The following is a 20,902-nucleotide window of genomic DNA, read 5'->3' on the forward strand; positions in this document are numbered from 1 at the left end:
CTGACTAGATTAATTCATAAGGTAATATTTTTTGTCAATGTCTATTCTAGTTCTGCAGATGTCTTCTGTAAACAAAGGAAGTTTCAGGTTTGCATACTGATCTGCTGAAAACAAAGCACGGGACTAGGGTCACATAATAACGTGATTGTGCATCGTTCCTGGTGATTTGTAAAAACATCCAGTTGCTTCTAAATTCTGATGTGTTAGTTGGAAATGCCCATTTTTGCATGGCAGCTGCCTGCTGAGAATAAATGGGATCATTTGCTAGTGATTGGCCAGAATCTTGGGTCCATCCTTCTATTTACAGCTCGGGACTTTCTTTTAACTGTGGCAAGATTGCTGCTTTCAGTTGCCTTCTCTTGTGCATTTTAGCCGACTGTGCTTGGAATGAGAAGTTGAGCTGGCGTGCGTTAGTTCAACTTCATGGAGAACCTCTGGTGTTTGAGATGAAAGGGTTCTGGCAGCAATTTTAGACAATGTATTTGCTTAGACAGTTGGCAGGGAAACAGGAAGGAATCCTTTCATGGGATGCTTATGACTAGGTCTGTCGTCCACTCGTGCCAGGATGAGTGTGTGTGAGCTGGGCACACTGCTGACGTTGGATACAGTAATCAGACTTTTTTGTTGTTGGTTAAACATAACTATGATTCTTCCACATGAATTGGGTATATATCTCCTTACATCTAATCCTTGAATCTTACTAGCTGCTAGTCAGTGAAGGCTAGGAAGTGCTAAATCACTGTAGCTAATGTGCAGGTCTGGTTAAGGATTTTTCTAGAATAAAAAAAAAAAAGCAATAATTTAACCTTTTTGTATTGCACTGTGCATCTTTGTGTTTTGTTTGTGGCCAGTACTGTTTTCTGTGCTGTTTGCACCTGCTTTTCTTCCAGTCATTGCAAATCTGTGAAGCAGGAATAGCAGATAGTAAGTAGGAGTGAAATCAAAACTATAGGGATTTGTGTTAATGTTTCTTGAAGTTTATAGTGTAGGATGAGCCTGCCTTAGTCTATTAACAGAAAATTCCTTTCCTCCTTGAGGCACTGTTGCTTGTGTGCATATTTGAGACAAATGGACAGAATTGTTAACATAGTATCAAGAGTAATTTATCTCATCTACATCCTGTTGATGTAGAAACACCTAGAATTTCAGGAAAAAATGTAACTCTTTTTTTTCCTTGCAGGGCTTTCAGAAAGAGTTGCTGTATTTAATTGCTGGGAAAAGCTAACACATGTAGGAGTTGCCCTTCCCTGCAAGAACTCTGCTCCTGTTAAGAGTGTTTCCTAGCTGTAAGGCTAGAATTTCACTCTGCCACAGGAATCCACAAATCTTATCACTGATGTGGGAGCTCAGATCAGCCTAGACTTTTTGGGAAAAATTAAATAAATATTTATCACCTATTTTTTTACCCATGTGCTGTAAAGCATACAGTTTGGCCAGTGTGTCATGTAGGATGAGTTTATAGAACGCCATCCTGACTTGGACAAACAAGTTTTTGCATTGTCTGTTTGTACTGAGCTGACAAATAATGAATTTTTAAAATATTTTCAAACTTTAACATCTGATACCTACACTGTATGACTAGACAGTAGACAGAAGAGGTAGTTTTTAGAAGAAGCTTGGAACCAAACAGTACTTTTTTGTAGTTGGTATGTTTCTAGGGTACAGATAGCAGCAACTTGGATAAGCACTGGAGTTGCTGGATGGGAGCCAGTAGCTCAGTCTGTTGTTAAGGAGGAAGTTAAATAACACTAGAGAGATTTGATAGTTAGAATTCTGTATGGCTTAGATATGGAGAAGTGGTTAGTTTCTGCCTTGGAACTGGTGATTGAATGAAAAATTAATGTTTGTCTTGTGTCAATAAATCTCAGTGCCCAGACAGGATGTAGAATATCTGTAGAACAGAATTACGGTGTAGAATGGGCATCAGCATTTTAGGGCAATTTAGGTTACTTCAGCATCCTTCTGAGTGAATTCTTAACAAGCACAGACTTGCTTATCTCCTTGGAAAATAATACTTAATTCATCAGCTGTCACAGAGAAGAGAACACACTTTTGGCTGTAGTAAATCCATCCCTTGATACCACTGAGACTGAAGAGAAGTGCAGATTTAGAAGTAATCTCTTAGAAGAGCCTGCAGGTTTGGGGAGGGGGAGTTGTTTGTTTATAGTTGCCCCTCATGAGAATTTTAACCTTGGGTCTTCGAGGTTTGTAAAGGACTACTACTTCTCTTGGACAAAACCAGGGTGCGGAACCTGGAGCTGTGTCTACGTGCTCACTTCCAGAGGATATGTGTATTACGGTGGCAGGATGTTAAGCTGCTTGTTGTATCCAGTAGGTCTCACTAAGAAAAGCGTTTCCTTAAAAAGCGTCTCTCTTTGCTGGTGAGGTTTTGGGTTCTAATCTCAGTACCCAAAAACTTGGCTAATCTAACATCTTCAACATTTTCAAATGCTAGTCTCCTGGTTATTTTGTCCTACTTCTGGGCTCGTAACCTTCCTCTTCCCTTGGGCCTCTGCTTTGGATATCTTCCTTTTATAAAACCTCTGAAATTGTAACATGCAAACTCCTTACAATCAACAGGTGATCAACGTCCCAGGAAACTGGGAAAAAATGAGGTCTCGATATTTGTCTGAAAAACAAAGATTTCACTTGCAAGTTAGCATTGAAAGTTAGCATTAGCATTGCATTCTGTCAGTATGTGTCTCTGGCAGTCCTAATGGAATAGTACCTTAGATAAAGGCAAACTTTGGATGAAATTACATGTCAATGCTTTAAGTCCATCCCATTCGTGTATCTGAGATCTCAGAGGTTAAAGGCTGGGAGATTCCCAAACTTCTTTCTGGGGTCTCCTGGATTTCCTCTGTGTTTCTCAGCCCTGCTGCTGAATGTTTTACAACTCCTGAATGGAGGGTGGGATACGAACACCGCTGTTCTTTTATTCGGATCCACTGTTGGTTTCACCTTGCAGATTCAGCTGCAGTTTGTGGTAGTTAGTTACAGTATCTGTTTCCCTGTGTGTGTTGCTGTGTTTGTGGGAATCTTGTTAGATCTGTATTCTGTGTTTCCTTGAAGTATAACATTTCCTTCCTGTGTGGCTTAATTCATCATCTGAAACAAGCTAAGACTGACAGATCTACCTTAAATTGTGCACTCTAAATTTAGCAGCTAGAGACAGAATGATCAGGAAGGGCTAAATTACTATTATGTCAAAAAGGCCTTGGGTACAAGGAAAGGAAAAAAGCCAATTTGGAACAGAGGGTCCCCTTTCAAGTCTTTTTAGTTCAGAGCAGAATTTAGAGGAACTGCTTTCCACAAGGAAAAGTTTGAAAAGAGCCTGTATTTTTAGGGTACTGAACAATAGGATGTTTCACTGTCATTCATGATCTGACCAACTGTCACTTTGAATAACTGGCTGAGGGTTAAAGTGACAAGCTGATAAATTCTAGCCTCGCAGAACATTTCTTATTACTGAGTTTCTACGCGTATTTGAAAGCAATCTCCATAAGATCTGTTGTGCATTTATTTTCGTGAAATGAATACTGCTCGGGAATTCTGCCCAAGTGTTGTCTGCTTGCTTTTTGCAATGAGGCTAACAATGGCAAAGGAAGTGATGCCAGATTAGTTATAATATTTCTTTAGGGATATTTCTTATGAGCCATGAACCTAGCCTGAAGGGACAGAGATGTTAAATTAAGTTAGTTATTTTCCTGTTAACTTATTTGGCACTAATGTTAAGATGACATTCCTATAGTACAAAATATATAGAATAAAATGGAATAAATACTTCTTCTTAATTTTGTCTCTTGCCCCTTGAGAATGCTGTGTTCAAAATAATCTAGGATATAAAAAAAGAGCTTTAGAACTCTACTTAAGGAAGCAAGAGTGTATGTTTAAATTTTACCTTTTCTCCCTTTCTGCTCCACCAGTCAGTTTTTAAGCAAATTGTACTATTTTCTCTGTCTTCACTAAACTTTATACTGCAGATAGGGCAGTTTAAAATAATAATAATAATTTTAAAAAGTCCAATAGTGATGCTGCATTGTGGAACTTGTGGGCTCATTTTAGGCCTTCTGTTTGTGTTTCTTGATTCCCCCAGTTCCCAGATGTGCAGTGACTCATCCTACTGAACAATGGGAACAGCATCTCTTATTCCTTCACTTGGTCCCAGTTGGCAAAACTGTTAACTCAGAGGATATAAATTGCAGAGGGAGAAGAGATTAGCAGTGAGAGAATGAATCATCCAAGCATTTGTGGTAACTCTTGTGTGGTGAGCAAGAAGTTAGGAAGACGTATGTTCTATACTGTGCTCTTGTGTACTAAAAAGGAGTATCCGAATTATATAAAATTCGTAAGTCGGAGGTCATTCTTCCCTCCCCTACCACTGTCCTGGAAAATACAGGGCATGGATGGGAGACAGCATTTTGACATCTTGATTGATTATCAAGGAGAAAAGAAAAAAAAAAATAGCTAGCTGGTTTGTATCAACAGCAAAATAGATGATGGTCATCTCAGACTTTCTTGATATAACTTTCAAAATGTGAAATATACTAATAGACTATCTGTTAAAAATAGAAAAATAAGAAATGTCAGTACAGACATGCTTCACTGACACACTCTGCTGTGACTGTGACAGAATGGTGCTTCATATCCAAGTACCGTGCCGGTTGAAATGAAGTGGCATCTTTCAGATTTTAAGAATATTACTTATGAATATTGTTAGAAATTTTTCTAAAGGAAATAGTGTACTAACAGGGAAATACAAGAAGATTTAAGTCTTTTTAAATCTGAAAAGACAGAAGCTCAACAATCTTCTATGAACGTAGTTGATCTGGGGAAGTTTTTTGAGCTGCCACAGTTTTTCTTGACACACCAGCCTGTAAAAGATTGACACATCTGACCTGGACCTTTTTTGTTTGTTTTTTAAGGGAACACACCTTGATGTGATTACCTTTGGGTATTTAAATATAGTATAATTAATATAAATAGCTTTGATGTCTTCTATTTATATTTTGCTGCTTGCAAGCATAGTTCAAAATAGATTGCAATGTTCAAAAGACTACTTAATTTTTTTCACTAGAACCATTAAAATAGTAAGGTTGAAGTTCTCAATCTGCGTAAAGATATTTTTAGTATCTGATGAATCAATTGCAAATATTAGCTGCCACTTCTGTAGGACGTCATGCTAGTGAACCAGAAATAACTGGCTAAGATCTGCGAAAGGAGAGCATTTGAAGTGCTAAGCCAGCTTTTGAATGTAGTTCAATGGCTAGATGACTTTGGAGAAACCCTAAGAATTTGCACTGAAAAAGCCAAACTAGCTTGTTTATGGCCAGTGTCTTCAAGAGAAAAAAATAGTTCAACATGAGGGGCAGCTGATACTTTTTGATTTTGATACTAATTTGCCTTGAATGGAAAACCTACCTTGATGAACAATTCATAAACTTCTTGCGTGTGTGTATTTTTTATGTACATATATACATACACACAAAAGTACACTTCTTTGTATGTGTGTACAGTATCCAAAGCATGAGATGGCTTTGCATAAATAATAATTTATTGACGGAGTTCAAAATTGTATTCAAGTGCAGCTTGATAGAAAGCTAAATAAACTTAACTCTTAGATCTAATTAATATTGCTATCTATTTCCCCTGGACGACAAGGAAAAAATTAAAAGCTAAATGAATGTTCAGTTAATACTAATTGTTCTGATTAAAAATACTAATGCAAAACAGTCCTAACACCTGGAGTTTCCCTATTTTCCTCATTTAAATAAATTACAAGTTATTCATCAAGTCAGTTGGTGCTGTCTGCAGTTGTTCTGTGCTGCCTGCTCGAACTGAAATACCCCATACGCTTCCCAGAAGCAACCAACTTTTCTATGAATCAGACTAAGATGTAGAGCAAGGTTCCTTGAGAAGGCTTTGGAGCAGGAATTGAATCCACACTTCCATAGGCCATAACACAGGGGTTAATCAGGGAATCAACTGTAAAGGAGGGGGTTTTGAGTCTGTGGTGTGGGTTTGGGGTGGGTTTTTCTTGTCTTGTGTTTTTGGGTTTTGTTTTTGAGTGGTGTGGCTTTTTTTTTTTTCCCCCTCCCTCCCTTCAGGTTTGTGTTCTTTAATGTTTTGAGCTTTTCTTAACTTCAAACCCTCTGGACCTTGTCGGGGATTTGTTGTTTTGACTGGAAACAGATATTTTGACTTAAGTACTGGATGTCTTTGAATTCTGTACTAGAAGAGAATATTCAAGCATCTTCAGATCTGTCAGACCATGCATATGGTGTTCACACCTGTTCCAGCAACCTGACGTGGTTACTCAGCTATGCAAGTGTTCTGCAATTACTGCTTAAAATTTCCCAGAATGAATTATTTGCCTAATTGCAATGTTACGAAGAGCTGTATAAGAAACTAGAGAAGTCTAGTTTCCCTAAATCACTGCAGAAATGAACATGTTTTTTTTTCATTAATCAGATTATTTTCTTACCTTCTTATAAATGTGCAAAATGTTAAACTGATTGATGCATGGGGCAGGAAATAGGGGAGAGGCACAAGCCGTAAATCAGGTAAACTTGCTTGTGTGTCCCTGAAGTTCACATGCGTACAGCTGTTTCCTGCTCTCAGCGTGGGAGGGTATATGGACAAGGCGAGGACTCTTAAAGCAACTGGGTAGAATTGTATCAGAGATGGCTGTTTGCAGTCTTGTTGCACATTGGCATTGTGTAGGACATTGTGTAGGCATTGTGTGGGACAAAGCACGATAGATAGATAGATAGAGAAGGGGGTTGGGTTTCTTTATAGCTTCAGTGACCTTTTCTTTTTGGGCTCTCCCATCTCCTAAATATGACTAATGCTGTACAGGAAGACCTTTTCTGTTATTCATGCGGTCTGTGATATCTCTTCTGATCCAACAGAGTGCCAAAAAATACAGGAAATTACTTTCACCTTATGAAAATTCATGATTGTAAGGAAGCTCTTGGAGCAATTGTTCTTTGGAAACTTCCCCCCCCAAAAGTCATCTTTTGTGCTAGTGATCCACTGCAAATCTTTTGTGATACGTGGTAGCTTGTTGCAAATATGCATGTTCTCTCTCCTTTATGAAAAGACCCTTCCAGTTTTAAATGTTAGGAAATAATAAGTTACAGCTCCCTTTTGTCTATGCCTTATGCTGAAAGTATGTACTTGTGCAGTACACTGAATCCTCTGGTCTCCAGTCTGGTTCTTCAAAATGAGCTGTTGTGGTGGCATCTGTCTACAGTTGTACTGGAGGGGAATAATTCTGTTCTGCTGTCTCAAGCCTATGGTGTAGAGGAGAATGTATGGTTTAAGAATTTATATTGCTGTTGGAATCTGAGATGATATTTTGAGAATGTTCTCATTCTGAATTAGTGACTTGGTGAGGGCCCCTACTATCAGTTTGGTCATTACTGACACGGCCCTGATCTGTGATATATGTAATGTGTTTTGCTGCCTAAACTTATTAAAAGGCAGGGCAGCAGGATTTTCCATTTTATCATTCTTACGGCATGGCTACAACTGCAAGACACGTCCTAAACAATGAAGAATGCTTTCTTACTGAAGACATCATCTTCATCTGAAGAAATGAAAGGGAAGTGTTTGAAGAAGAATGGATTTCTGCCAAAGATAGTTTCACTCCAGAAGTAAAGTCTGCATCTATATAGAAACAATTTTATTACTTCTAGAAAGTATATGCAGCTTCTTGTATCCACTAATGCGAAGTGGCACTTGATTTGAGTGTGATACACAAGCAAGATGGTTTAAAAAAAAAAAATAATAAATAAAAAAACCCCACGCAATCTCTTATGCATTTTCACACAAGAATAAATTTTCTTTATAAACATTGCCTATATTCTTCTCAATTTAACTGCTAAAGGATTTTGTACAAGATTAGCAAATCCATCATTAAAACCCTTGAGCCTAAAAGGGAAACTATCTGTAGAAGAGAAAGTCCTTCAGAATGTTCCTTTTTTTTCTTGACAAGCAAGTCTAGCTTAAATTATCACAAATAGTGGGTGACTTAAATCTTTCACTTTTCTAAAGATATGCCAACCAGTCTAGGATATGCTTTTGTTCACTGTTATGAATTTTAAACAAAATACATTGGCTTCTAATAAACGTGTTTCACTTTTACTCCCACCCAGTGTCAATTAACTACATTCATCATACAAGGGGAAAAAAACTAATTTTTTAAGCCAAAGCAAAGGACTGACTTTAATACCACTTCCTTTCATTGTAAAGATTTACTAGATAGCTTTGAGCATTTATTCAGATCTCTACTCAACTTTGGTTTTTCTAGAACTAATAGAGAATTGCTTCTGAAGAAATACTACCTTACCAATGCTAGTGTATTATGGCAGCTCCACTTCATTATCAGCAGTTTATGTGAATTAAGCTATGCAGTGCTTCTATTGTTCCAGCTCCTGAAGCATATCAGAATGTTGTCCAAGCTTCCACATGTGATATTGCTATGTTAGACCTCGATGCATGTTGGAAAGTGAAAACACAGTTGGATTTGCTATCCTAGAAAAAAGCTTAGTTCCCGTCTCTTTGCTTTTCCACAGGGTGAATCGGTGAAATACTTCCTGGATAACCTGGATCGGATCGGTCAGCTGGTAAGATGTACCTTCTCTTTCTGGATGAAAAGAGCTCAAAGAGATATTGGAAGCCTGTGTGTGCTATGATTAATGCTTTTTGGTTTGGTTTATTTTTCTTTTTAAATAATAATGCATTAAATAACTTCAAAGTTCTTTACTCTAGAAATAGTAAACTCCAGCCTTATGAAACTGAAGCTTAGTATTTGCTTAATCTTTTTTTGGCAGACAACACATTTTTAATGGAAGTTTTATTTATGCACATATTTTCTTTTATCAGTCCTTCTATGCAGTCTCTGAATCTCCTTCACTTTTTGTGATGAGCCGATGGCTGGTGCTACTTAAGGTAGCAGAATGAAAAATTACCAAATAGAAAAAATTACTAGCACTTGTAGGATTCAAAATCAGTAATGAAAACATCTGTCAGGAGACTTGGAGGAGAAAGGAGGGAGATGATTTTCCTAAATAGTAACAGTGATAAGCTTCTGAAGAACAGATTTCTTCTACAGTAGTGGGCCACAACCTGCGGTAGAACATGTTGCTGTACTCGCTCCTCATGGACTGTGAACCTGGAAGAAGTATTTCCACTAAAGCTTGCAAGGTGTCCTTTGTAAGAGTAATGAACTGTGAGACACAAGCTTTTAAAAAAAAAAAAATCCTTTCAGTGATGGTTTGGAGATCTGCTTTTACTGAACACTACCTAAATGGCAATAACACTGTGGCTAAGAATTTCATAATGATAAAATAGACTTCAGCCTGAAAATGGGAGGCTTGAAGGATAAAAATGTGAACGAGTGAATTGGTCCTATGTTTTTATTCTCATATGTCTCAGGATCTTCTGTAGCTGTTTACCAATATGTTGAGCTAAATGGTCAACAGTCTATTATTTTAAAGTTGAGTATTCATTCTTCACTTGATAACTAAAAAAATATGGCTCTTGTTGATTTGTTGGTTGGTTGGTTGGTTCCCCCCCTCCCCCTTGCTTCAATATTCTGGCATTAGCCAGCATTTTTGAAGGACTTTTTTGACACTTTTCTCCTTTCTTTTACAGAACTATTTCCCCAGCAAACAAGATATTTTGCTGGCTAGAAAAGCCACCAAGGGGATAGTAGAGCATGATTTCATCATTAAAAAAATACCTTTCAAGATGGTGGATGTAGGTGGACAGAGATCTCAGCGTCAAAAGTGGTTCCAGTGCTTTGATGGAATAACTTCAATTTTGTTTATGGTCTCCTCCAGTGAATACGATCAGGTTCTCATGGAAGATAGGCGCACAAATAGACTTGTGGAGTCCATGAATATCTTTGAGACAATAGTCAATAACAAGCTTTTCTTTAATGTTTCTATTATCCTATTCCTCAACAAGATGGACCTTCTTGTAGAGAAGGTAAAGACTGTCAGCATTAAGAAGTATTTCTCGGACTTCAAAGGCGACCCTCACAGGCTAGAAGATGTTCAACGTTATCTGGTGCAGTGCTTTGACAGAAAGAGGAGAAACCGTAGTAAGCCGCTCTTCCATCACTTCACCACTGCCATAGACACTGAAAACATCCGCTTTGTGTTTCATGCTGTGAAGGACACGATCCTTCAAGAGAATCTGAAGGATATTATGTTGCAGTGAAGGAGAGCAGCCCATGTTCTGTTAAAATTTGCCGGAGGGTTAGATCAAAGTTTTTATCCTTTCTTTATGGCCCTTGCATGTGGTGTAGGACCCATGCTAATTACTTGGCTCAGGAATGCTGTAAACTAGCCAGCCCAAACAGAGGAGCTATAGGCCGAAGGAGTCAAATGTTGATGTTAGCTACTGAATCATTTGGACTAGAAACACTACTGAAACATGGCCATTGTAGGTTCTGTACCTAGTTTGGAACGCTGAGTAACACAACCACCTTCTGCCTTCTTAGAAAAGAGAAATCTCTGACAAATCATGTACGGAAGACACGTTGTTTTAAATGAATATGCTCATTTTTCAGAGACACTAGTCATACAAACTGCCTTTTTTGTAGTTTGGAGGTGCTGAATTGATCAAACTAATCTAAACATAATGAGATTGGTAGACGTCTTGGAGAATGTTAATGGAAGTTCTGTTCTTAACCCTTAGGAGTACAACCAGATCTTGTGTGCATGTTCAGCTTTGCCAAGGGTCTGGAATTCACTTATCGAGGTGGATGCACAGCTCTTGTCTGAAGGTTTTACGTGAGTCTCCTGAGGCAAAAGTCTAAAACTGTACAAGGAAACCCATGTTGGAGTAAATTGGATGGGAAGCTAAGGCCTTGCTGATACAGAGAAGGGTTTATTTTGCACTATGTGTAAAGGATATTGCATCACGGGGAAACTGATTTCCTTGGTGAAGCAGCCTGTGCTAGAGCACCTGACCATGTGTCTGCACAGTGGGTGCTCAAGTGAGATGTGCTTCATGGAAATTCAGCACTGTTCTCACACCCGCAGTTGGCAGTAGTTGTGACGGTTCAGTATCTCGTGTGACAGGGCTTTATCTATATTCAAAAGTTTGAAAGCCGATTAAACTCTTAAGCAAAGGTTTTGGTAGTACAGCAGCTGCTTGATTAATTCCCAACAGCTGACCTTATACGAAGACTGAACACCCTAGAGATCCCAGTTTTACAGCTGCACTGATGTATTTGGACAGCATGACCTTGCTGTAAAATTAGCCTTTAATCTGTGTCTTAATGGGATCTTTAGCCTATAGTAATGCACATGTAATTCTGAGTACAGTCAAGTTTGGAGCTGCCCATTTTAGGCAATGGTTTGTGTGTAAAATTGCAAGAGGCTATGAATAATGTTGATATGAACTGTTAATTTCCTAGCTCTCTCAGTCTGTGTAACTAACTGTCAGGTGCCTTTTTTGTGTACAGACATATCGGATCTTTTCTACTACAGTGGGGTACATGGACAAACTGAAGATCTGCCTTTTATTATCAACGCTGTAGTGCTATCCTTTAGGTAATTTTCAAACATAGTTTACTGTGCAATTTTTGTCATAGTTTTTATCCAAGAATAAAACCTGAAGGGCTGTTTGTACCCGTAAAAAGTCAGCAGATTCCCTGGAGTTCTTATCCCCTTTGAGCCTGTAATGGCATCTCAAAACAAGCAATGTTTTACTTCAGCTGGTAATCCCATGGGAAATGTGGTCAAAAAAAGTCCTGTTCCGTTGTCCTTTCATGTTAATTTGGATAAAATCTGGAATCCTTCTTCCCCTCTGAAGCTTGCAGATGTTCATATCGGTATTTTTGTGTAGTTTCCTAATGTAGCAGTCTTTTGGCTTTCTTTGTGCAGGCTTCAGAGTAGAAAAGATGTGGCTATTTCAGTGCTATGTAACATGCACAGTACTGAGGTAAGAAGCAAGTGAAAAGTTGCAGATGGGGAAATCTAACTTAAATTTGAGCAAACTTAAACAGGAATTAGCTTCCTTGTAACAAGTCTTAGTTTTGCCAGGACCAACTCTGTCTTTTAAATATTTATTCATTTTTAACCTTGAAGGGGAAAAATGTTATGTGACTCTAATACTCAGATGGGGGGAAACTCTTAAGATTATTACATTTGGAAAGGTAGATGTTTCAACACAGAGTGATGCAAACAAGTTTACTCATCATATAAGGTTCGTTTCTCTAAGCTAGCCCATTTGTTTGGCTGAAGACTTAAGACTGTTTTCAAAGTTTTCAAAAATTCTTGGAGTTCTTGGTAGTGGTTTCCACTTCACACAAGACACTGGGAAAGAGGAGGCAGTTATGGGCTGACTTGACTTCTAAGATGACTTGACTTTATTTCCTAGTTTGCCGTGAGCTTTATTCTTTCACGAAATTTTCTAGATGGGTTAATATTATGTTTGTTTTCTGAAATGAGTTAAACATTCCCTTTCAACTGTATTTTTTTTCTCAAGAATTACCTCAGTTTTATGTCTGAATCTACTGTAGTTTTACCTGGGAGGCATAGCATGGAATTTCCTGTTCTGTTTTTCTCTTCGTGCTCATCCATGGTTTTGTGTCCTTAGTCACCTTATGGATTTAAAACTCTGAACAGAGCTAATAATGCAACTTTTATTTTAAGTAACTTAATCTACATCTGGAAAAGAAACAGCATGAGATCTCATTGAGCACTCAAGCGTTTTGGGTTTTTTTTTTTATGATACAGCAGTTTTGCACACTAAGTCAGAGTTTTAGGGAAACCAGTTTGATCACCTCAGGCCCATTATTGCCTTTCTTCTTTTTATTCATAAAATGGGCCTAAGTGTGATGCTGTAGACTGCAGATGAAAATCAGTAGTTTGGCTCTGTAGGCTTTGTGTTCTGTTGAACTTTGATAGTGAAGGTTCACACCAGGAACCCAAGATCAGGAAACTCTTCTTGCAAGTCAATCATTTCTCAAGTTTGCAAAGGATCTGGCGCATAAGTAAAAAGGACTTCTTTTTTTAAGTGGCAGCTTTCTCTGCAAAATACACTCCACTTCTTGCCACAACTGAGGGGTTTTGTGTTCGGGTTTTTTTCAAGGTAAGTTGTAGTATAATAAAGCCACAAAATCATGTTATAGTAAATCAGTTAATTACTAAAACAGAACTTGGGTTAGGTTGTACAAACATCTCGGGACAGGCTTGTCGGTTGCTTAGTCCTTTCACAAGAAACAAATAGAAAACTTGATCTTAAGTGACATCTTGGAGAACTTTGCAGGTAAACACAGCTGGAGATAACATCTTTTTTTAACTTTATAGGCTTATTGTTCATTTGGCTAGTCAGGAAATGGGTCACAGGCAGGATGATAATCAGATGGAGACCTTGAACAACTACATTTTTTTTGTGTGTGTGTGTTTTTTTGGTGTGGTTTTTTTTTTTTTTTTTTTTTTGAAAACAGCCTTTTGCTGTCCCTCCTCTGACACCTGCAGGTCAATGACCAGCGATAGGGTGTTGCAAATAGGTTGTCTCACAAGGACAAAGGGTGGAAGTGCTTGCAGCATATGCTTGCAGGAGAGATTTATGTAATCCTGCAGTTTAAGTAGAAAAACTAACTAAATGGGAGTCATTTATCAAACACTGCTTTGTATTTGTTGTCCTTAAAACAGGCTTTAAGCTAATATAGTGTGTCAGTCAGTACCATTTGTTCAGATTGCAGTGCTGTCATTCTCTGAACAATTCTTAGACGGCATTACGAGGTGACATGGTGAATTGGAATTAAAAAGGACAAATAGTTTTCTGTAAGTGACATATTTAATAGGCAGTTGTCACTTTGACAGAATTAAATAGTTCTTAATGTTGAAAATTAATATTGGTTATGGAATGGAAATTACTGGCCACTCAACTTTACACTACAACTCAATGATGCTTCTAGTTTTATACAAAGAATTGATCTTATTTTATTTAATATGGCAGTATAGATTATTTGACTTACTAACTTGATAATATATTCAGGTTTTTAAAATACTGCTGTGTAAAACCTAGAACTAGGCATGTTGCAAGCATGAAGAAGCTCCTGAAGATGACCGTTTACAGGCTTTCTGAGCCAACTGAAGCCTGAACCTCAGCCAAGCAGACAGAGTTGAGAAACTAACGGCAAAAAAACTGTGGTGAAATGGAATAGGAAGAGCTCATCTGTATGCAGCGCTGCAGACAAAAATGTAATTCCACTGGGATAGCTGAAGTAGGTTTTGGTATGAAAAATGGTGCATTTGAAAAATGTGTCGTGTCCTGTCCTGTCTGCGTGTCGTTCCCCCGTCCCCCCCAGGTATTCACCAGTCTTGGTTACTGTAATCTGCAAAAAAATGTAGAATTAAAGAAATTAAAAGAATAGACATGGAACCACTGAAGAAACTAGCAGCTTTCTTTAGTGACAGACAACTACCTTCCACAGAACATCATTTTAGAAAACAAGCCCTTTGCTGCCTTTAGGTGACTGTCTTTGTGGATATTAACTTCATGTTTTGGAGTCTTTTCTATGTATATACCTCTTTAGTTCTCCTGGGGAAAAAAGAAAACGTTCTGCTGCATGGAAGTACAGGATTTCTGTAAAAGGCCCCTCTGATTGTCAAGTAATGAGTTTTGACACCTGACTTAGCTTTGCTTGTGTCATCAAATTTTCAGGAGTACTTACCAGGTTGATAGACAATTTGATGCATGCCAGCTTGAGAGACAAAACACGATATGCAGTAACACCTCCATACACTGCAGCTTGTCATGTAAGCCAAACACTGATATCTCATGATGAGAACTATATTGATTCCTGTAAGTTTAGTAGTAGCCTCTTTTCTGTATCATTTTTCTAGTATAAAATCACATGGTGTAGTCAGGGGTTTTAATATAGCACTGCCAACTCTTTACCTCAGTACACTCTTTATTAATTCTGTAACACAGGAAGTGGTGGGTAGGGTGTTTCAGTAGCAACCATAAAACATCCGTGCCTACTTTTGTAAATGGGTTTTTAACAGATTTCTAGGGAGCATCCATTATGAGACAGAAAAACTGGCATGGTCTAGGCCAGACTTGGGCTGAGTTAATATTGACTCTACACACACTTCTAGATGAGGACTGTCTAGCCTAGTGAGGAAGTTAATCGGGAAGACAATACAAGACCTAGTGCTTTTTAATATTACCTGTTTTGTGATTAGCTGGGGTGATCTCTGCTTTGTGCTGTGAAGTGAGCACTTCTTTGTTTTAACACTAATCTTTTTTTACATAGATGGAAATGAGTAAAGCCAGGATATTTGGAGCTGAAACTGCTGCTTTGCTAACCAGGTGATGCTATCTCTTTGTTCATCGTAGTGGTTGGACAGTTTAGCTTGATTCTTGACGTTTTTATCTTTCTAATGGCATTCGGAAAGCGGTGTTGAAGTTTGTCTGTGTGTTGATATGCTTGTTTTCTTACTGGGTGGGGAGTATGGAGGTACTAGATTGTCAGTGCTAGTGGTTCCGTGTCTGGCTTGACAAACTGTATCACAACCTAGCTCTTGGCATATGTCTGAAGGTCATATCTTCTGTCCGATGTGAAAATCTTCACCATCGGAGAGAAAAAAAGAGCAGCACTGACTTCCAAGGTGGGCATTCTGGTAAAAAAGCCAAAGTATGTTGGAAGGGAGCAAGAGAGGGGAGCTATTTTCTAAACAGATCCCAAAAGCTGATGATGCTTGAAGACTGACTGTATTGAAGTGAAATGCCGTCTGCATTGACCCCAAAAGCTTTGAGTGACTCTGGAGAGCTAGTGGCTGTGAATTAACAGCAGCAGGCTGCCAAGGCTGGCCCTGCTGCAGCTGCGCACCCTTCCATTGTAAATCTCTTCATCTGTTCACAACCGAGTGCTAAAACTCGATTCCTACTAGAACATGGTATGCAGATCTCTGGCCAGACAGTGCATCTTACTGCTTTCTAACAGCTACTTAAACTTTCTTCAAGATATCAGAGCGTGAGTATTTCAGGGGAATGGCTAGATAACAGACTGTTTCCATTATTTGAATAAAAACTAATACTGATGGAGAGCAAAATTTTTGGATAAGTAGGACCCAAGAAAGCATCTTATGAGGGAAGTATCAGATGTGGAATAGCACTGCTTCTCTAATACTTCCCATCAATCTCTTGTGCTGAGCTTGTGTGCAGGTGATTGGGCACAAAAGCTGAGAGAAGATAGCAGGGAGAAGGGGGATGTGGAAGAGAAATGATCTTTTGGTAGTTCACAAGACTTGGAAAGTGTGCTTGGTGGGCTTAGGTTTGAAAACATGAGTTTAAACTCCCATTCGCATTGAAGCCATTAACTGACTTTAGGATAATGAGTATTTTTTCCAGTAAACAGGTTTCGTTATCTGGCATGTGTAATGAGCTTGAATTGATGATACACATTAAACGGTATTTTTGGAGACTCCACTTAACAAAATGGCTAGTATTTATTGCTCTTGTGATGAATTGTCTTGTTTATGGAATCAATATGTATGAAAGCAAACTGACAAAACACAAAGTTATCTCGTGACACAATCATGTAGCTAGGAAGCCAATTAATGTTATCTTTTATTCTGCAATTTACTTGCTCTCTGGTGCCTATGCATTGTAACACACATACTATGCAATATCATTCTTTTTTTAAACCAGTTCACTACATTGGGCAAGAAAGGCCTGAGTTTAGCCTTAATTTTCTAACAATTCACAGGAAAGTACTTTAAAAACAGTGACAAACTAAAAGAAGGTGAAAAATGGATAAAGTAAAAGCACAGTTCCAGACTGCTCACATAAGTGTCTTTCTAGCACCAAAACAGCATCCACGATAGAAGCAGCTACTTGCTGTAATAGTTTCAATTTATGAAAACTGTGTACTAGATAAAACTATATTGTGATGTGTAAAAAGTGTATTTTATAGCTTTGGTGACTTAGTTTACTGTTTTGTATATATGAATTTTATAAATCTATTAAAACTTGACTTGTTATACTGTTCTTTATGGGTTTTATCTTTCAACAAAGTCTACAGTGACATTTTTTGCTTTATTCAAAAATTTTCTGCAAGAGAGCCGCTTTTTGAATAAATTACAGCATGAACTGCATGAAACTACAGCTGTCATGCAACAAAATCTTGTTCTGTAATCTTTACATATCTCCCACCTCTCCAGTTCTGGTCTGAATCATTCTTCCTGAGTGTGTCCAGGAATTGAAGGCTGGTGAAACATTAGCCTATATAAAACTTCTAACTCACTCGTCTGTAGCATTTCAGTAGCTGACAGGCATTAGAACTGATGAGAAGTGGAAGGGGAGACACAGCTAGAGTTTGTGCTTATGTATTTTAAGCTCAGCAAGAGAAGGTAATTAAGCCTGTTGAGTTGGCAACACCTGTCAGAGATTCCTCTTCTGCTGTGTAGCATCTGATAATAGCCATGGGAACTATACTTGCTTCTCTTCCAGTGCCAGTCTCCTCTGTTGGACTTGCTTACTTGTGTGCCGTGGCATCTTGTACGGCAGTGCGGAACCACTGACCTTTGGAGAGTCATCGGTTTCCCTGTCTGATACCGATCCTGGCATCAGTTCTGCCAGAACTTGAGCTCCAGTTCTTAGGAATGTCGTTAACCTTTCCTCGCTTGTACTTCGAAAGGTCACATCTGGCAGATTTTGTAGCAAGTCTTAATTGTTTGTGTGAACTGTTAATGCCTAATCAATTACATTGGTGGGTACACAGTTTGAAACACTTCATGGAGCATCGTTTGTCCTTTCTGCTAATCATTAGAATTGTTAGGTCCTCAGCTACATGAAGCTTTTGGGAATGGTTGACTTTTTTCCCTGGAGGTGCTGAGCACTTTCAGGTAACAGTGTGTATTGTCAGTGTTCAGCATCTGTGAAAATGAGGGCAGATGAACTGCAAATTCAGTATGCGCTAGCAGGAGGTTTCCAGGTGTGATCACGTACTTTCTAACCTGAAGGGCCCTCAGCAACAGCAGCAGCTCCAAGTGATCTCTTTGGTCAGCTCTGTGAAAGTAAATTACCCTGTTTCTGGGCCAAAATATTCCTGTGAATTTTACAGCCCTACAAGGTAGTATATAGAAAAAGTTTAACAGGTTTCTCACTGGAGCAAGAAAGGGCTCTTTCTGCTGGAACACATTGGTCTTGTAACAGGGGCCATGCCAGGCTTTTGAGACACTTGACCAGCAGACAAGGAAGAGGGTTGTTTTAAATTGTTGGTTTTGTCTGCTCCAAAGCTGTTTGGGGTTTGGTTGATTTGTTTTGATGGAGTTTCTCTGATGTCTGAATTGCTGAATCTCCAAAGCTTTAATCAAAATAAGAAATGCATTGTCACTGCAGTGCACAGAAGCTCAGCAGTTGTGACCAGGTGCTTCAACTGCACCGATTTCAGTGGGATATAAATGGTTTTTTGGAACAATGGTGAGAGGCTGGAATCAGGGTATCTCAGTGACACCATTAATATTTCTGCATCTCAATCTATCCCACTTTGTATGGCAAAGATGTCCCTTTCATAATTCAACTGCACAGATGTTGCACCCATAAGACAGAGGCCGAAGCAGACGGTTCTGAGGTAAGTTTGTCTGCCAGTGCTGATGAATGCTGGTACCCTTCACAGAGAGCTGAAACAATATATTAACTTTGAATTCTCTTCCCTGGATCAGCATGGCCACCTGTTACTAGAGTATCTCTTCTCCAATTTCAATCATCCAACGCTCCAAAGAGAAAAGGGAAAACGTGGCTATTTCCCCAGGGAGAGACTTCTCTAAAACGCAAAGTAGGCAGGGCTATACAGCTTTGTATTTTTGCTGGAGTGTACAAGGTGTAAGGTTTGGGGTGGTTATAGTAATATTTAAGTATTCATTAAGAGGAATTAAATCCCTGTGGTTTCCAGCTCCAGTCTGATATCTCATCCTGTACAGGCCTGAGAGGAAGTTTATTCAGTTATTAACAAAAACTGCCAAATTTCTTGCCGCTCTCCCCAAGACTGACCAGCATCTTAGGAAGCTGCATGGTGTTAAGGGAGGAAGAGTTATTGGGAAGAGTGTTCAGGGATATTTACAAAAAGTAACTTTCCTTTAAAGCCTCCATTTTGCACAGCAGAACCGGACTTCAGTTAAAAGTGCCATTTTTAGGGGAGGGAGGTGGTCATATCCCCTGTTATATCAGAAAGTGCTGGATACTGCTAATGAAGTGTCTATGGAAGACGCAGGTTTTTCCTCTCCCACCCTTGCAAGCAGTTGTAGGCAATTTCACCCCTAACTAGCAAAGAGTCTGGGGTTTTTTTGTTGCTTTCCCTGGACAGTTGCATTGTACCCCCACTCCCTTCAATTACAGCAACTTCTTGTTTTAAGAGGAGTGGAATGTTCTGCCTGTTTATTCTTGGGAGAAGATATTTGTCTTTATGAGCTCGTAAAGCTATTAAAAGACCGTGTCTTCTGCTCTGTTCAGGATTAGACTTTAGAAGTTGCTTCAAAACAAGTATCCTTGAGCTTGGGCAGAAAGGGTATGACTGGAGTTACTTGGATTGTGGAGGATGTTCTAGGTAGCCACAGGATGGTGTGCTCTGGGAGATATTCTGAGCCAGATGAGTCTAACACGAATGCATGTTGTACCATTGCCTTAGGGATCGCTGCATGAAAGATAACAGCAACTTCAGGAAGGAGTTAACTGGTTCTGCTGGGGGATCTCCTGAAGGCAGCAGCCAGGTCACGCGCAGAGTTCATTTCTAGACCATCTACCTGTCACAAGACACCCACAGGTCCCTCCTGGGGCTGCGGAGGGAGGCTGCCAGCCAGAGCCCTGAAGCCATGCCCAGGAGCTCTGTGGCAGGCTGCTGGTACTGTTGCCCTTTGGGACTTGACTTCTTTCCCATCTGGGTGCCCAGCTCCTTTCGCTGCCTGTCTTCCTGCAGAAGGCTCACCAAACTGTGGCTGAAGTGCTGCATAGTGAATACCTAGGTTCTCCTGCCCACTGCCTACTACACAGTGAAACTCTGTTCCTGGACCACTTGTAACCAACTCTGATCTTGGCTGCTGAGTTGCAAGTAACTTCTGGGTGTGCATTTATATACAGAGTACCCTACTACTTCTTGCTGATGGTTGATCCGCAGCTTGACCTTCTAAAATGGCTCCTAAGTATCTCATCTGTATTTCTGTTCCACAGCCTACTCAGCAGGTTATTAGCTGCAAGTTATGCTGCTGTTCCCACACCCTTCCAAGTAGAAGTATCTCCCTGGAAATCTGCTGCTTAAAATGCAGGAAATCTTATTTAGGGGCTTACCTTCAATTTGTTTTATTTCTAATTCCTCTGTCAGTTGTTTTCTGCCCCTCTACAACTCGTACACGCAGAGAAGAGTAGGAACTGCTCCTTTGTGCTTTAGTCCTGGTTATAACCTTGATTTTCTGTGTAACCGTGGCCAGTCATTTTATTCCTTTGTGACCCCGGTTGCTTCCAGTCCTTACTGACCCTGGTGTAGACCGTGCAGTGTTAAGCGCAAAGTACTACTTGCAGACCCTGGGAACAAAATGTTATGCTGTGCTGCCATGTGCAGCAGCAGCACTGGAAACTTTTGCTGATGCGAAGAGTAGCCACCTCCACGGGAATGTCTTTGCATGAACAAAAACCTGCAGTGTAATATTGCATGGACTTTCTCTCCTCCAGCTGCCTAAGGACTTAAAAGCGTTAACAGCCGCTTTCTGCCCGGCACCGCAAAGTTGTGTCTTGCCTACGGACCCTGCTGAGCTGCCCACGCGAGTAGGTGAAGCTCTGAGTTGCCGTGCTCATTTATTTCTTACCCGGAGCGCTTCTGGACAAGCTGAGCTGGTAAGTGGTGGTTCTGTCAGCGATGGTGTCAAAAATATGT

The 20,902-nt window shown here is 39.5% G+C and overlaps 1 protein-coding gene across 2 annotated transcripts in view; it reads left to right on the top strand.

Annotated features, from left to right (window-relative positions):
- GNA12 (G protein subunit alpha 12) overlaps window positions 1-17,028 on the top strand; it is a 46,124-nt gene extending 29,096 nt beyond the window's left edge. The window contains exons 3-5 of one of the 2 annotated variants that reach the window (XM_075515473.1): window positions 8,580-8,630; window positions 9,661-10,111; window positions 15,290-17,028. In XM_075515473.1, coding sequence (XP_075371588.1) covers window positions 8,580-8,630; window positions 9,661-10,111; window positions 15,290-15,303 — 516 coding nt within the window. In that variant the 3' untranslated portion in view covers window positions 15,304-17,028. Of the gene's footprint in view, window positions 1-8,579; window positions 8,631-9,660; window positions 13,452-15,289 lie in introns of those variants that run through there. The other variant, XM_075515472.1, reaches the window with a different exon arrangement.
- Window positions 17,029-20,902: the final 3,874 nt, after the last annotated feature.

This window comes from Mycteria americana, chromosome 12 (genome assembly GCF_035582795.1).
Source record: "Mycteria americana isolate JAX WOST 10 ecotype Jacksonville Zoo and Gardens chromosome 12, USCA_MyAme_1.0, whole genome shotgun sequence".
Classification (NCBI taxonomy): Eukaryota; Metazoa; Chordata; class Aves; order Ciconiiformes; family Ciconiidae; genus Mycteria; species Mycteria americana.